Raw genomic sequence first — 15,104 nt, 5'->3', positions numbered from 1 at the left:
TGGGCTGTGAGGAACCTGTGGGACCTGTTCCCACAGAGCTGCCCCGGGCCCCGGGCTTTGGCTGACACAGCACCTGGGCAGAGTGGATGCCTGTCCCTGTGGGAAAGCGTGGGGGAGCAGGCTGCCTTTGGAGCCCTGCATTCCTGCTCACTCCTAACTCTCAGCAGCACAGGAGGTGGATGGATGAACACCACAGGAACCTCTGCACATTATCCCACCTCCAGGCACATCTGCTGATGCTCACTTTGTCCTTTTAGCACTCCTATGCCCCAGGACCCAAAAAAAAAGGGTATCTCAATTTCTTTTTCCCCCTCCCACAATGACCCAAGATGCATTTTGCTGTGGTTTTTTGTGGGTTTCACCCTGCCTGGACTTCAACACAAGAACCAACAACACTCCAAGTTTTTCATTAAGCTGAGCCTATATATACATATACACTTATGCTGCATCTATATGTACTGGTATTCCGTACCTAAAGAGGCTCAAAGAGAGATGAAGAGGGAATTTGGACAAGGGTCTGGAGTGACAGGGCAAGGGGAAATGGCTTCAAACTCACAGAGGGCAGGGTTAGATGAGTTACTGAGCAGAGACTCCTCCCTGTGAGGGTGGGGAGGCCCTGGCACAGTTGTCCCATCCCTGGAAGTACCCAAGGCCAGGTTGGACAGGGCTTGGAGCACCCTGGGCTAGTGGAAAGTGTCCCTGCCCATGGCATGGGTTGGCACTGGAAGGGCTTTAAGCTCCTTCCAACCTAAACCAACCTGGGATTCTGTAATCTGAAAGCAGACAGAGAAATAAGGGGGGCAAGATGCAGAGAAATTAATAGCCTCTCTTTTATATATAGAAAATGTATTTCTAGATATCCATCCTTTACAGTGGATAATGAACCAACAGGATGAAGTTTTCCCAACACTTGTACTGGAGCTGACCCTGCACTGGTGGAGTGGGGCTCCTGGAGAATCACAAGCAGCAAGGAAAGCAAACAAGGGGCCAGCAGGATTTAACACACCCAGACTCTTCAGGATGGACAAAACCCAGGAAAGTCTCTTCTTTCTAAGGGCTTGAAGGCTCTCGGGCATTTTTGGTTTCTTTCCCCTTATAGGCAAGCATGAGCAAGTTCTATCCTGAAATGGTGTGTTCTGAAACACTGCCACAGCACAATGGTTTAAAATAAATAATTAGGACATTAGAGAGGGAAATCCTCACACTGGAATATGCATTAATATGTGCTAACTTCAGTTTTTACAAAGCTCTTCACCAACGTACTGCACCAGTGCTGAAATAAAAATGCAGTTATGCATTTAAAACACTGCAATTCAAAGCTTACCTAGCAATAATAAGCAGCACTGGCTTTAAGTATTTTGAAGCACCAAATTAATTCTTTTTCCATGTAAAATTTGCCCTTGTGGTATTTTACATCTGTAGAAAGGAAAACACCACAACTACCCCCAATAAACTTAGTGGTGGCTACTCTATTTCTTTTAGCTGGCTTATTTCTTTTTTATTTAGCTTTTTTAGCACCTAGATTGGGCAGGTTAGTAATAGAATTAAAATGTATTTTCCCAAATTGATGTAGAATTCAACATATATCAATCTTTGCACTGCACATCAAAAATATTTATGATTGATGTACCTATAACATGCATTTTACATCTCGTGTATAATACATATATTTAAATAGGGGTCTTCCCTTTCACATATTACATTTTATATGGTTATTAGGGTGTTTCATTCTGCATTTTCTGCCAGGCTTTTAATTTCACACACTTCATCTATCAGATATACTGCCTACTTTAAACAAATCACTACAGAAAATGATAACTGGTGTTGAATACAGAGTCAGGGAGGCAGGGGGTTTGCAATTCCAAGTAATGTGGAGTGGGGTGATAAATGGAGAACAGCAGCTGGGCTGAGAAGCTCAAGAGAGACAAAAATCACATTTGCAGGTAAGTGGAGTGGAAATTTGTGGAAATTGGGTAAAACAAAAAGCAAAACATTGCTATTAAAGGTGGAATGAGAGGTAGCAAGAGCAACAGAGAGGCAATTTTCTCCCAGCTCCAGCAGGAATTCATCTCAAGCTCTAACACGCAATTTCAGTACAGAGCTCCAGGATGAAACACAGGATTATATCTAATTGTTTTAGGGGTTTGGATAACAAAGCATAAAAATCCCACTAAGTGGCCTTTTGTGCCAGTCCAGCCCAGAAAATGATGAATAAAAGTTATAAAAACATCCAAAACCTGAACTGCAATAAATATCAAGATAACTACCCAGCAGAAAAGAAACACAGCTTCAGGGATTTGGTATTTTCAGGGATATCTGCACCATGACAGCCCAGTTCAGAGGAAAACTGATCCAGCTCCTGAAGTTTGCCAAAGCAATGCTAAGCTGCAGGAATACCACACACCTTCTCATTTTACCTTTTCTGGCAGTAATATTTTACAATGGAAAGCCAGGAGTGCTGTGAGAGTATGGAAATGAGGACAATTAAATCTGCCCTGAGTATTAAAAAGGCTGTTATGTAATTGTACTCTGTGTATTTAACATGATGGTGTACAGCTAAATAGTCCCTTCCAAACAAGTTAATAGGTCTTTATTAATATGTTATTTTGGTCATACCTGCTTGTAAAATATTAATACTGCCTGAGTTTTGGCATTTTAGCTTTCAAAGTGACAAATCCACCCTTAGCTTTGGTTAATCCTTAGGGCCAAAACAACCCCATCCAGATCTGCTGAGTGGCAAACTCAAGGCTGGCAAAACTCCCTTTGTTTTGGAGAAGGCTTTGCATAAAACCTTCCTCCAAGAAGATGGGGAAACACAGGAGAGGTTTTGTGGGACCACTGTGGAGTCCTGGGGAGCTGAAGTTTAGTTTTAGCACAAGGTGGAGTTCAGCACCACATGTGGCACATTGGCACCAAGCTGGGCATGGAGACAAAGCCCAGGATCCCAACAAACCATCCCAGCCAGGCCTTCTGCTTCTGAACTCACAATAACCATCCCAGCTGCTCATTTACCTCCAGGAGTAATAGCACACACATTACCTCCTATGCATCATCTCGCATGAAAACTAGCACAGCTCCCATGTTTTCTTACATGTGGGTAAATATATGTATATATATATGCACAAACCAATGCTTGTGATTTAAAAACACATATAATATGTAGTACAAATTACTTCTGTCTTTCACCTCTCTGCTAGTTCTTCACTGTTCTGACTCTGAACATCCCTGGTTTAGCTGAGCAGCCACCAAAGCACGTGGTGCAGTGACAGCATCCCGTGTAGCCCCAGCTCTGCAGTGCCTAATCCTGCTACATCCCATTCCCACCCTGCAGGCTGGGACGTGGCTGGCATGTGGGACTGCCAGCTCAAGTGCAATGACTCTGGCTTTGTTTTGAAGCTGGAGATGCTCTGGAAGGTGTCAGAGGTACCTGGAATGAAACCAAGAGCAGACAGATTCCAGTGGCAGGTGGAGAACTGGAGAAACAACATGGCTAAAGAAGTCAACCAGGCCTATGGATACAAAGGAATGGCAGGAAAACAAGCTTGGTTTATCTTTTCTTTTTTTTTTCCCTTGTCAAAAGCCTACATTTTAATCCAAAGGGGCCTTTGATTCCAGCAGAAAATGTCTTCCCATGGAGCATCTTGTGTTTCCCCTGGCAGACAGCCCTAGCACAGCCATTCCTTTTGGCACTGTGTCTTAGGAGCATTTCTGCTTCCCCGTGCCAGACCTGCCCAAGTTTGGAGCCCTGCTGAAGCCTCAGGTTGAAGCTGAGAAGGTGGTGATTCACTGACAGAGCCTCATCTCTCCCACAGATACCCACACTTGTACCAGCCCTTCTCTGGCTCTTCCTCCAGCAGAATCAAAGCCTGGGACTCTGACCTCAGCACCCGGTGTGCAGTGACAGCCTCCCTGATGACTGCCATGTCCTCCCATTCTCTTCATCTACTCATGTGACCTTCTTTCCTCCTGACTCAGAAATACTGCAGCACCAGAGGCAGAGATGGCAGCACATCAAAGAGCCTAAGATACAAGGGAAGCAGGTTTATTTTCACTTGAGCTGAGATTTTTTTTTTTAAGCAAGACTTCAAAATACCTTAAAAAAGTAACAGAGATGATAATGGGATTGAAAAATTCAATGGCATCTGAATAACATAAGTATCAAGTATTCAAGCACCAGCATCAGGGGATAAGATAACCCACCCAGAGCAGTTCCCATGCACTGGGGTTACACATCTCATCTGGACTGTGTTTCTGAAGGGAATGTGAATTTGCAGCCCCCTGACAATAAAGAAATTGGGGTTAAGAAACGAGAGAGGAGGAAAAAGGGCCAGTCGATTCTCCCTCCGCCTTTTCTTGTTCCTAAAATTTCAGTTGCCTGGAAATGGCTGATGAGAAGATGGGATTATGTAAGCACTTGCCAACTTCTCACACGCTAAGGAAATTAAAGCCTCAGTGATGGGAAGCTTAACCCATGCTCTAAGCAGTGAGCTAAACCATGTTTACTAAGGAGAACTTGAATAGAGAAACCCCTTTAAAAAAAAACAGAAGTGATGAGGACTTGACAATTCCCAGGATTAAAAAGCTGCATATATTACAGACAAGGTAATCTCCTTATAGTAAGGAGGAAAAGGAAAATAAAGCCTTTTTGGTGGGCAAGACAGTTTTTGTTTTAAGGCATATCCATCCTGTCTGGCTGAAGACTTTCTTGTGTTATTGCCTTTTTTTTTTCCCCTGATAAACATGACAGAAGAGCTACACCAGCCTTCCAAATCCTTACTGTTACATTTTCCAACAAACTCACTGCTCCCATCAAACATGACCCACCAATAATAAAATAAGAAGCATTGTGCTCTTCCTATATTTAATCAGGTGAACACTTGGGTGCTACAAGACAGCTAGCACCAACCAAAGTGCAAAATAGCTCAAGCTAGTTTTGAATAGACCTCTAGCCAGTGTGTCACCCCAGCAGACCTGAGCTTTCCCCTGCTGTCATTCCAGTGACATGGCACCTTCTGCAACTACTCTCATTTAACTACAGCTGAAGGCCAGTTGAAAATCTAACATGGATCACAGTATATCCAGAGCTGGAAGGGACTCACAGGGATCACTGACTCCAACTCCTGGCCCTGCACAGGACTCCCCAACAATCTGTTAAAAACCTCTAAATCCTGCCCCAAGCTGAAGTTGCACTACCCATTGGAGCACCAGCTATCCAAAATTGCAGGTAGCAAATAGCTGATTTAGAGGTTGAAGAAGAAATCTATTTCTATATATTGCATGCTGCTCAGCCACAGGACAGGGCAGCAAAATAAACTCCATTTGCTACAGGAATGCACCTGTAGTTGTGTAATGTAAGTGTGTCTAGGAGAGGAAATATAAAGTAGCAAAGTTGCTGGAGCTCACATCTTCATCAACAGTAAAAAATCCCAAACAGTGGCTTTTTCTACAGCTGCCCAATAATGGAAAAAGTCAAATCTTCAGCTGGAGATAATGGTTATGGTTCCACTGGAATCTGCTGCTGCTGTTTCCCCTCTGGACCTACAGATGGAGGGGGGGAAACCCAACCATTCTACGTGAAGAAAAGCTGCACTGAATGAGTGGAACCAGATATGAAAACTTGCACCCAAGAATTGTGGGATGTCTTTGAAAGCTTCGACTGGTCAAAGCTCCAGCCAGCCAGTAACAAAACCTACAGTCCTTCAGTTTTGGAAGAGAAGAAACAACTTCTCAGAAATGCCAGAAGTGACTCAACCGTGATTTTTAAGCTGCTTCAACAGCATCTTAGTTATTTCAAGTAGTCCTAAGAGCTTACCTGTGATTGCCTTCCCTTTAATGGAACTACGAGCTGGCAAAGTGCTCAAATCGGGGCAAAAGAAACACACACAACTTTTGTGACTGCTGTGTTATGAATATATTGTTTTTTCCTGTTCCAAACTGCCTTTTCTGGGAATTTTAAAATACAGAAAACCAGCAAGTATCTACATAAGTAGGTAATTTTCTTAATGGCAGGGAAGTGCTGTTTTACTCCAGCTCGTTTGTAGCACAGACATACACGTTTCCAAATAAAGAGTATTTTCGGATCTGTAAGGAAGGGAAGTGACTTAAAATCATGGAGGCACTCACTCCAAGATCAGGTAGAGTCTAATTCAGAAAGACAAGCAGGGAAAAGTCGTATTTTGCACCTTCCATGAGAGCTTTGCAGGGAGTTGTGACATTTTGGAGAAAATCCTCTTGCCGTGCATAAGCCGGAGCTGGAGGGTGCTGCACGCTGCATATTCCATTACAAAAGCAGAGCCACGTTAGTTCATTAGAGAAGTGATAAGTTCAATCCTTACCAAGTTTTCTTGGTTCCTGGCTGCTATTTTCTGATCATCTTCTCCCCCATTTTTCATGTATTTGACCTCTTCCACTGGTTTGATCCTATACTCATCTGAGCACCAAGAAAAAAAAAAAGAAAAAAAAATTTGAACCAGTGTAGTTCAGCAGCTGGGATAAAAACCAAACTAAAATCAAAACAGCTGACTAGAATAGACCCTAGTTAAGCAAAGCAACTAAAAATTACATGTATATCTTGTCAAAGGCTTACATGTGACTAATACAAAGGAAGTTTCTCCTGCCCAAAGCTTCAGTAAGAATTTCAGTAGCGCTCTGGTCTAGTATAGCCATGGCACCAGGAAACAGGGATGTTTGGTGTGCAGTCTCTCCCAGATCCCTAGTTTTCTGTTTAATATGTTCAATACATACAAGTTCTTTGCTCCTGCACCCTCCCTGGATATTCATTCTCAGGGGCCAACAAGCCATGGACAGTGGCTACTTGAGAGAAGGCTGCTCATGGGTGTTCTCTGCATAGCAAGGCTGATGGAGGATACTGAAAATGTAGGTTAAAAGCTGGGAAAAAGCCAACCCACACCATAATCACTCTGTCCTTTTTCAAATTTTGTTTTTCCTAATGACACGATGCAGAGTCACAGAATGATGTATGGAGAAAAGGCCCCAGGCTGACCATCTTCCTCTTCCCACTTCCCCCACCAACCACCACTTTTCCTGCACACAAATGTTACCCAGACAGAAATTCAGCCTGAAAATAAGTAAGAGCAAGCAAGATTCTTGGTCTGTCCTCAATATTTATCAGCTCTTCAAATACTAGAATTCCCAGCTCTAATGCCAGTATGGAAATGTTACCTAACATACATGTGCTATACCACAGTAAACCCAAAGCTCCAACAAGGGATTTTTTTCCTTGGTAGGACAAGATGGGATTTCAGGAAGAATGATTCTTCCCTGCAGCCTGTGAATCCAGTTCTTGCAGGACCAACACTGCCCTTGCTCAGTCACTTTTTTCTCTGCTTATCTTTGCAGTTTGTGAATCTATTGGAAAAAACACCCAGAGTTGTGCATCCACCCTCCTCCAGCCAGGATAAACAATGCAGAAGAAAACTCCATCCCACAAAGGTGGAAAATACTAATACAAAGAGAAATGAGACACAGTACACTCGGAACAAAGGGCAAAACCATGGCAAATTAGAAGATACTGCACAAACTTTCCTCTTTTCCTTTGGGTTTTCAAGCAATTTCTCTCACTTACACTTAGGGAAAAACAAAGCACAAATAGATTTTTCTGGGTTACTGTATTGTTAAAAAAAGAATCAATATTATTCAGACAAAGATGTTTTCAGGAAACTGTTAACCATAGAGTCTATAAGTTAAATAAGCCTTGCTTGGAAAAGTAAGGCTTATTTTAAAAATAAACTTGTTTCAAAAAACAATCTTATTTTTTAAAATACATCATGGTTTTGCATTTGATCTAGTCCACATCTATACATTTTCTTTACTGCAGAGTTCAAAGAAACTGAATCTATCAAATAGAAGCATCTGAAACATATAGCCTCAAATCAGATGGAAGAATTTAAGACAATGTCATCAGATTGGTAAATGTGAACAACTCTGAGGGTTTTTTTTCTTTTTTCCCAGTGTAATTCAGCTAGTCTGGAGATGACAATTCATAAACCCAAAAGGGCTGAACACAATAAAGCCTGAGAATTAGAAATAGTTGATTGACTGCAATTATCTAACTTACATTTTCCTCCCTGCCTCAGCGCTCTGTGTTGTGATTAGCAATAAAACCCACACGCAGAAAAAGCATCAAACTCCCACAGAGGCACGCAGGGATCTGAACGGGGAAACAGATGAGCAAGAGAAAGCAGCACAAAGGACATTTCCCAACCCACAGCCAGTCCACGGACACTGGGGGAGAGAGGAAGTTCAGCCCAGCCTTGTGGAAAATAAGGAAGGTATGGAGGGGCTGACGTCCCATGACAAAAATAACTCTGAAATGTGTCTGCTGCTTATTCCAAGAGATTAATTGTGATCAAACAGCACATCCAGGCAGCAGCTGATCCTGTGGGGATGGTAGAGGAGGGATGCTTCTTGGACACATCATCCCTTGGAGCAAGTCAACCAGGGCACCGAGGAGTCCCTGACTCATTGCCAGCATAATCAGACTGACATGTGAAATTCTGATACACCTGCACAGGACAGAGTCTTCCTCGAGACCAAAAATTTTAAATTCACACTGGACATGAGCACAGGTCCTTCAAATGCTGCATCATTTGCTAGATGCATCACGTAGCTCTGAATTGGTGGCAGAAAACTTTGCACAGATTTCTTATGATATTTCCAGAGCTATTTTCCAACAGTGTTAGTAAACTTCAATACTTTCCTGATGATACAATAAGTATTCAATTATCTCTGTCACAGCGGGTGTTACTCTCCCCTCCATCCTACCAACTGCAGAAGTGCAGACAACTGGATAATTTACAGCAAGTAAGTTTTGAAAAATAAACCAGTAATTTTTTGTAACATTTTCTGAACAAGTTGAATCCACCACAGCAAGTCTTATTTTGGAGAAACCCAACTTCTCCTTAGAATGGCTTTCCACTGCCAGAGGGCAGGGTTAGATGGGATATTGGGAAGGAATTGTTCCCTGTGAGGCTGCTGAGGCCCTGGCACAGGGTGCCCAGAGAAGCTGTGGCTGCCTCTGGATCCCTGGCAGTGTCCAAGGCCAGGCTGGACAGGGCTTGGAGCACCCTGGGACAGTGGAAGGTGTCCCTGCCCATGGCAGGGGTGGCACTGGATGGGCTCCAAGATCCTTTCCAATCCAAACCATTCTGTGATTCTGTGGATACAGATTTAAAACAAACAAACCAGGAAGCCCCTGCAGATGTTGGCAGAATCAGCCCAGTAATATAAAGTGTCTTAGAAAATTAATATAAATGTCCTGGCTCTAATAGATGGTATCTGTTTGAGCAGAAGAAATCTCTGCTTGTATCTCAAAAAGCAATAAAGCTTTGACACAATCTGAAGCTGAGGATCTGTTTCAAAGGCCAAGAGATGATCTCCCGGGATGAGAGCACTGGGAAGGGGTTGAGGGGCTGGCACTCAGGCCCCAGTGCCTCAGGGAGTGATGAAGAGCCCAGAGCTCCAGCCCCAGGGGCTCTGGGCAAGCCGTGCACGCACCACGGTGAGACCAAAAGGGAAATGCAGCACTGGCCTGTGGAAAGCCAGGGATCAACTTCATTTTGGTTAGTAACTGAGCCATAACAACTGTTTTATCAGCTACACACAGAAGTGAAGGGAGCAGATCAGAGATTCATTACATTTGAAGCAACATCATTTCTCATTAGCTCTCCTAGTTCCCTATCATAGGCAAAATACCTTCCTTAAAACAAGGAGCACTGGTGTAATACATTGGAAGTATTTGTTAGTATTGAGTAGTCTCTTGCAGGAGGGAGGTATTACTAGATATGATTCCACTTTGCAAGGGAAAAGAACAGCTAAGTAATTATACAAAATTATACAGAATTATACAGCTAGGGAGGACACTGCTTGCTGGTGTAACAGAGAGCCTTATTCACGGGTAAGACAACATCCTTTACTTCAAATATATTAAATGTAGGAATTAAAATAAAATAATTATTTTCAGAAATTGGGTCTGGCACTGCATTATGTCATTTTTGGGAGGACACAATGATATATAGACTTTTTTTGACTAGGTGAAGCCAAAATTTGTCTTCTATAGATACTTTACACATAAGGCAAGGTGTTCAGAAACTACAGATTCTGAGCTATTTATGAGATTGTTCTTGTTCTAAACCTACTGTCAGGATGACGTCAGGATGAAAGCACTGCAAATGCAAAAGAGATTTTGACGCAACAGGGACCTTGAAGCAGACCATGAGGTGTATGCTTTAATAACTTGAGGGGAATATGAAAATTAGATTAAAGACAGGTTGGATGAATGGGCCCTTAATGCCTTTCCTGTAGGTGCAAAAAACTGCTAACCTGGTTTTGCTCACTAAATTAAGAGTGACCTGGAGTTGAAGAAGTAAAGGATGATAAAACCATCTTTTAAGTTTTACCTTTTGATTTCTACTGAAGTAAACACAGCATTTTGAGGTATTTTGGTCTGAGTGATCAGAAACAAATCCAGAGAAATCCCGAAATGTTGACTGAAATCCAGCAGGACCTCATTAAGTCTGGCAGCCAACAAGACCTTTAAAACTCTAAGTTCAGGATAAAGGAAATTTGTACTCTATGAGTATTTACCTTGGTCTTTTTCCTAAATACAGTTTTATATTAAAAAGAAAAGTGAAACATGTTCATGCTTCCTTCTTGTATAGAACTAAAAATCAAGTAGTGAATATGTTAAAAAAAATAAGGACACTATCACTCAGAATGTGATATATCATATGTAAAGAGAAATGCATCCTAATGCTCCTTTCAGGAGTAAAAACAAAATCAAGTCCCCTCTTCTATTGTGTGGTGTATTATATAAAATGAGAAAATTTCCAATAACTCATATGGGGGAGGAATGACTTTACAGGACTGTCACAGCAAATCCTGAGCTGAAGAAAAGCAACTCAATTAAATCGAAAGAAAAACAACATAAATGAACCACAAAAGACAGCAACATTGCGAGCATAACACCCACCACAAATCACAGGATATAAACCAGAAAGCAGGAACACTTCTAGCTCCAAACTGTGGAAAGGCACAGGGAGGAAGAATTTTGAAGTTGAATATGCTGCAAAAATTCTCAGCAGGCAAATCTTATGAATGAAGATCTCCATCTGGAAACAGATAATTCCACTCAAACATGTCACCCAGTTGCCATGGCAATGTGACAGAGAAAAACAGCACTCATTAATAACAATTTCAGTGATAAATGAGTATATCAACTTAGAATATTGAAACAATTACTGGGTGGGGGGCACAAAACTGTGGTGGTTCCCATGAGAAAAATGTCTTCAGCACTCCCAGACACGGCTCTAAGTGCCTTTACCACAGGAATATGGGCAATGACATCAATTCTAGCTCAGCTTAAAGGAAAGAGCAACACCAGAAAAAAGCATAACTTTGTCAAATGTATCTGGAGTCACTGTGACTTTCAGAGAAATATTTGGTTAAACAGCAAGCCTTTAAGTAAGTAAATGAATAGAATGCTGATTTACACTGATTCCCATTTCAGACATCTAAGGACAAACAGATTTGGTTCCACTGTCATCAGGAGAGATGATGGGTGAGCCTCTTCTCTATTTTTAGCAAGATATCAAGTATCAGGCAGGAGGTGAGTGGTACTTCAGTGATACCACCAAGAGGGAAGTTTCTAAACACACCTTCATTTTCCTGTACCACATATTTTTCTGCATTTTCTCTTGCCTTTCTATCACACGACATGCCAAGATTTCTTCTCCATCCATACAAAACCACATGTCTGTTCTGTAAAATAGGAGCTTTCTGTCTAACAAATTCCTCTGCGCTGCACTTGGTTCTGCCAGGTGCAGAAAGCGCTCCTACTGCTGTGAATGCCACGGATCAAAGCTTCACGTGCTCCCCCCTCCCAACGGCTTGAAAGCTCAAAGCTATATTTAGATAAAGGACTGAATCGCTTTTTTCTAAAAATATTTGTTAAGAACCGTAAGAGATTTTGAGGCAATCTAACTGAAACGTAGAGCAGCAGGCGAGCCACTTAGATGATGAGCACAGAACATGCCAAACATCCCAGAATGGTTTGGGCAGGAAGGAACCTTAAAAATCATCCAGTCCCACCCCTGCCATGGCAGGGACACCTTCCACTGTCCTAGGTTCCTCCAAGCCCCATCCAACCTGGCCCTGGACACTGCCAGGAATCCAGGGGCAGCCACAGCTTCTCTGGGCACCCTGTGCCAGGGCCTGCCCACCCTCACAGGGAACAATTCCTTCCCAATATCCCATCTAACCCTGCCCTCTGGCAGTGGGAAGCTATTCCCCTTGTCCTGTCACCCCACCCTTTGTAAACAGTCACTCCATCTTTTTTGTCAGCTCCCTTCAGGCACTACAAGGCCACTGGAAGGCCTGGAGCTTCTCTTCTCCAGGCTGCACAATCCTAATTCTCCCAGCCCTCCCTCACAGCAAAGCTGCTCCATCCCTCTGATCATCTTGATGGCCTCCTGGGGACTGGCTCCAACAGCTCCACGTCCTGCCTGTGCTGGGATGCTGGAGCTGGATGCAGCTCTCCTGGAGCCCATCTCCAGTGCCACTGGGAAGGGGGAACACTCCAAGACCCACAGCTGCACTGGGAGGACACGAGCAGTGGTGGGGCCAGCTCTAGAAGGAGCCAGGCTACACATCAGGGTCAAAAACAAAATCAGAGGACAGCCAAGGAGCAGAATTAGATTGCCTGGGTGGCTGCAGTTTCCAGCACCTGAGTCGTCAGCCCTGAGTGCCACGGGCTCACGTGCATCTGGTCTGGAGGACTGGAAGGGTGAGATGAGCTCCTCAGGTTATTCCAACCCCTGTGGGTATCAACTGCCTGGATACCAGAGAAGTTACGCCAAAAATCCCCAAAAAAGTCAACAGTCAGAGAAAGTAGTTGCAAAAATCCTGCAAATTAATATTTCTTGAACTAATTATTAAGAAATTGAGGATATCTGAGTTATCTTCTTAGGTCCAGCCTGAAGGACTCACAGAAAGCAGCAGCTCTATGGTTCATTTGAGTCTAAAGGGTTAAAGCACTTGCTCAGCTGTGGGGGTGGGTTTCTGATCCACTTGGATGTGGGCTGGGAGTGAAATTTCATTGGAGATCAACCAGTATTGGGTGAGCAGCCTGTTGTTTTTCTCCATTACCAACCCTCAAAGCTATCAATTCACAGGCAATTCCTGATCCAAGTGATCATGGTTTTACTAACATGAATAGAATCATAAAAATAACTTAGGAAATAAGTCAACCCATTTTTCTCAAAGGATTATCTGAAAATGTTCATTCAGATTTCCCAAATTAATTTACCTTACCTTGATCCAATCTAAAAATCCAGCCACTGCGGGGAGTCGAGGCAGTGGACACCACCAGATACTAAAGAGAGAACAGGTGCATGAACGACACATCAATTCTGCCAACAAAATCTAAATCCTCTGACAGAACAGCTCTTTAAAAATCAACACACCACACAGATCGCAGCACATCTGCAAAGACCACCCTCGAGCACTTTTCTTTTCTCCTACACAAATCTAACATGTACCAAAGGACTGCCAACAACTGCTTCTGCACGAGGCAGATGTGACCACTAGGGCTGGTTTTTTGGAGGAAAAAAGGGATTGAGACACTCAGTGCAACAAAAGCCAGTCCCTAAGTGGAGGATTCCTGCAGAACTGGAAGGACATTCAGCAAGACAGGGCCAACTCTTTTCTGAGCTATCCAGCAGCCCTCTGGCATACCCAGTGCTTCATGAAACCTTAACTCCCTCAAGGGTGATGCCTACCTGAAGAAATTTAGCAACTTCCCTGCTACTTTACCAAACCTCCCTCCTGCCGGCCCAAGCCATGACACCTCTCAGCAGCAGTCCCTAAGCTGACGTGTCTGACAGAACACAGCTCCATTAACTGTCCTGGACAGGATTGTGATCTTTGCTGCTGGAGAAGCACAAACCCTCCTGTTTCTGCATTAGCCCACCCCTCACCATTGCTGTCAGCAGTTTCCAGAGCTGCTCACAGCTCTCCATCCCTCTCCCAGCCTGATGTCTGCCTGTGGCAGGAGGTGTTGTCCCAACCCCTGCACTGCTGCTGCTCCTTGGGTGCCTCAGTTTGTGTATCCTACATTTTCTGATTACTTTCCCCCCAGTTTAAAGGTGGCAGCTGACGATGAAGCCATAATTTAGCTCCCTTGTTTCAATCTATAGGTTTAATTCTCAAATTTGGCATGTGACTCGCAGAAACAAACCACTGTACATCAGCTGTCACAGCAGGAGATGTGCAGCCGAATCAAGGAGGGGGTTACTTGCTTCCCACCTTCGCTTGGTTCCTTCTTAGCTCCCTCAACTCGTATTTTCTTCTTGGTTCCTTCCACCACTTGGGTTCTTCTCGGTCAAAAAGTCCCCAAGGCTACTACTCTATGTTTTGAGCTCTCATCTAGTCGAAGCCCTGTGAAAACTGGAGTTGTACAGACAATTTTCTATCCCATTATAAGTTAAGGATTGTTTAAATTAACCTCATACCAGGGGCACAGGCGCACTGCTCTGTATCTGCCAGGTCTACCTTAGCTGTAGGTAAGTCAGAGGAACCAGAGCCTCAGAGGCCATTCCATTATCTCAGGGAAGATTTTAAAATACAACCTCAACATCCCCAAATCCAGTTAATGCTAAACACACAATCTCTGCCTTGCTCCCACTGTCTTTGTGTTCCAGATCTGAGGAAACACCATATGTGAGATGGTATTGAAAAAACCTGCCATGTGATCATATAATTAAAGACTTTTGTGCACTCCTCTGTAATTACAAAGCCAAAGAAGAGTGCTGGTGGTGTGCACTCATAACTATCTTTCAGCTACCCAGATTTCTGCTTGCTGAAACTATATAATTCATATATACATATACATATATATAAATGTATATATATTTACACACAGACACTTTTTTTTTACCTTTTTTTCTCATTTAATTAACACATAACTTTGAGGCAGATGCCAGGTTGTTTAAAGGAAACCATTTCTCAGGTGGAGGAGATTACAGCCACAGTGCTTGGCAGGAAGGATACCCAGTAAATGCAATTATCTAGCCCACTAAAAAGATGAA

At 43.2% G+C, this 15,104-nt stretch overlaps 1 protein-coding gene across 2 annotated transcripts in view; it reads right to left on the bottom strand.

The window, feature by feature from the left end:
- The window catches only part of CUNH1orf21 (chromosome unknown C1orf21 homolog), a 105,293-nt gene that overhangs the window by 36,279 nt on the left and 53,910 nt on the right, over window positions 1–15,104 (bottom strand). For both annotated transcript variants that reach the window (XM_041479518.1, XM_041479517.1), the window contains exon 3: window positions 6,336–6,430. In XM_041479518.1, the coding sequence (XP_041335452.1) occupies window positions 6,336–6,430 (95 nt within the window). The remainder of the gene's footprint in view (window positions 1–6,335; window positions 6,431–15,104) is intronic.

Source organism: Pyrgilauda ruficollis, unplaced genomic scaffold, assembly GCF_017590135.1.
Source record: "Pyrgilauda ruficollis isolate IOZ18807 unplaced genomic scaffold, ASM1759013v1 scaffold49, whole genome shotgun sequence".
Lineage (NCBI taxonomy): Eukaryota > Metazoa > Chordata > Aves > Passeriformes > Passeridae > Pyrgilauda > Pyrgilauda ruficollis.
Note: the sequence above shows the minus strand (reverse complement) of the source record. Positions and strands in the feature narration are given on the sequence as shown.